The sequence below is a fragment of the Haplochromis burtoni genome, unplaced genomic scaffold (assembly GCF_018398535.1).
Source record: "Haplochromis burtoni strain Fernald_Lab_line unplaced genomic scaffold, NCSU_Asbu1 Contig_333, whole genome shotgun sequence".
In the NCBI taxonomy this organism is placed as follows: Eukaryota; Metazoa; Chordata; class Actinopteri; order Cichliformes; family Cichlidae; genus Haplochromis; species Haplochromis burtoni.
In genome coordinates this window covers 153862-155876 of record NW_024582694.1, presented here as the reverse complement: position 1 = coordinate 155876, position 2015 = coordinate 153862, and the positions used below count along the sequence as shown (strand labels likewise).

Here is a 2015-nt window from a genome sequence, read left to right as displayed (position 1 = left end):
AAGGTTTACCATATAATGTTTAAGGAATTTCTATGTTCATAGTGTCTGTTTTTTCTTATGTTATTTATCAAAGAGGAGTTTTAAAAAGTAAAATGTTTTAAGACGGTAATGACAGTATGCCAGAGATGTGTTGGATTAATCACTTGAAGTTAAGTTACTTGAGCAGTTTTATATTTTTTTTCCCATACTCTGATCATTTTATATTTTTCATTTTTGCAGAAAGTGTTAATATGTTCTAGTTTACTGGCACCCCAAAGAAAAACCTGATGTGCTGTTTTTCTGACTTTACTATGATTTAAAAAAACAACAACAAAAAAAAACAGTTTTCTTTCTCCATTTTGTCTCATTGAGAAGTTTACAGATAAGATGATCAAGGTGTTTTTATTTATTTGCATAGGTTAGATAATTTAACTGGCACTTTATAACCCTCAGTTTCAAATATCTTTCAAAAATATTCACAGCAGTAGTGCAGAAGTTACAAAAACCACTTTATAAATGCTTATACTGTAAAATTCTCTTTTCAACATACAGACTGAAATCTAAGAAAGGTCACATGCCTTAAACCGGATTCATACGTTTCTGGTTTGTGTGAACTGACAACCAGGCATGTTTAACTGCCTGTAAATATAAATTATGGTGCTTTAGCTGCTTATAATAATTCAATCTAACACATGGAATCTGATAATCAAGAATGAAATGCAAAAAATTGTAAAGATTAAACCCAAGTTCCCATCTTACAATCTAAACAGAAAACTGGAAGCCTTGAAGTTGACCTACACAGATCTAATCAAGCCTTTAAGGCTTAAGGCTCAGTGTCCTGTCTTTAAATACTGTAAGGATTAAAAAAAAAAAAAGAGTTTAGATTCTCATACTTCAAACCATTCAATCTAAATGACATCCAAACTATGATGACCTCTTATAGTAAAGAGAAGTAAACTCATCCTGAAAGTACACATGCAAAATCTACAAGTAACTTGGTCACTTAAACAGAATACTAGAAATAGTAAAGCCGTCACAGGCAACTGGCAAGAATAGTTTTAGTTCAAAACAAATAAGTTCAAGCATTGTCATGTCTCTCCATTAATCTGAGCTCCTACTTTACACAATGTGTAAGTTAAAAGTCAGGCACTGTTGGAAACAGCTACTGTAACAGCATTATGGAACAATGCTGCAACCTTACAGCTCTGATTTTAGTCATTTAAGTAATCTGGAAGAAGATGAACCACAAATCTAACAGTGATGGTAAATCTAAGGATTTCTACTGAAATTATGTGCAAATCTCCATCTGATGGTAACGATGTATTAGGCAAAATCCTTCCTGGAGTCCAGCCGTGTGTTTTGCATCAGCCCAAATCTGTACCTTGAGACGTGGTCAATTTTTGAAGGCTCCGCAGCGACTGGCTCGACAAATGAAATCTTTGAGCAGATTACCGTCAATTTGCCAGAAAGCAGCAGTCTGAGTCACCTCAGTCAGGTGATTTACGCAGAATTTGAAGCAGAATTCTTCAAGGTCCTGAGTGACAGAGAAGAGAACAAATAAATAAACTGTTCTTCAACTTGGTCAAACGCTCCAACAACAGACAGTCTGAGTGTCTTGTAGTGCTGACCCAGCTTCCTGCATCCTGGTGATCCTCCCAGTTCCACTGTTCTAAGCCCCAGTTGCTCACACATGGTTTGCTTTTTTCTCATGTAGCACACAGCTGCCAACAGTCTGCATCAGATGTGTTTTATTCACTACATGTAACTTAGTGTTGTTAGGTGAGGGAGACGGAGTGGATGCATGAAGGGTGCAGGAGGAAGGAGGCAGCACACATGATGCCCACTCTGTAGTGGTGGATGCATCAGACTATTAGTAGCCCTGCTGATATGTCGGTACAATATGACATCAAATAGTCTTTGTATTGCTGAGCTGGTGGGTTAAAAGCAGATTAATGTTGAGTCTGACTGTGTCATGCATTCTCACTTCTGTTGGATAAAAGATCAAAGCAGGGCTGCAGTGCATGTGTGAAAATGGC

At 36.9% G+C, this 2015-nt stretch overlaps 2 protein-coding genes across 2 annotated transcripts in view; one reads left to right on the top strand and one right to left on the bottom strand.

The window, feature by feature from the left end:
* Nucleotides 1-243, top strand: part of phf11 (PHD finger protein 11) — a gene marked incomplete at its 5' end in the record, with an annotated part of 7570 nt that extends 7327 nt beyond the window's left edge. The window contains 1 exon segment of the mRNA XM_014340033.2: nucleotides 1-243.
* A 119-nt stretch (nucleotides 244-362) lies between these two features.
* LOC102297664 (RCC1 and BTB domain-containing protein 1) overlaps nucleotides 363-2015 on the bottom strand; it is a 16850-nt gene continuing 15197 nt past the window's right edge. The window contains exon 12 of the mRNA XM_005942178.3: nucleotides 363-1513. Coding sequence (XP_005942240.1) covers nucleotides 1373-1513 — 141 coding nt within the window. The 3' untranslated portion in view covers nucleotides 363-1372. The remainder of the gene's footprint in view (nucleotides 1514-2015) is intronic.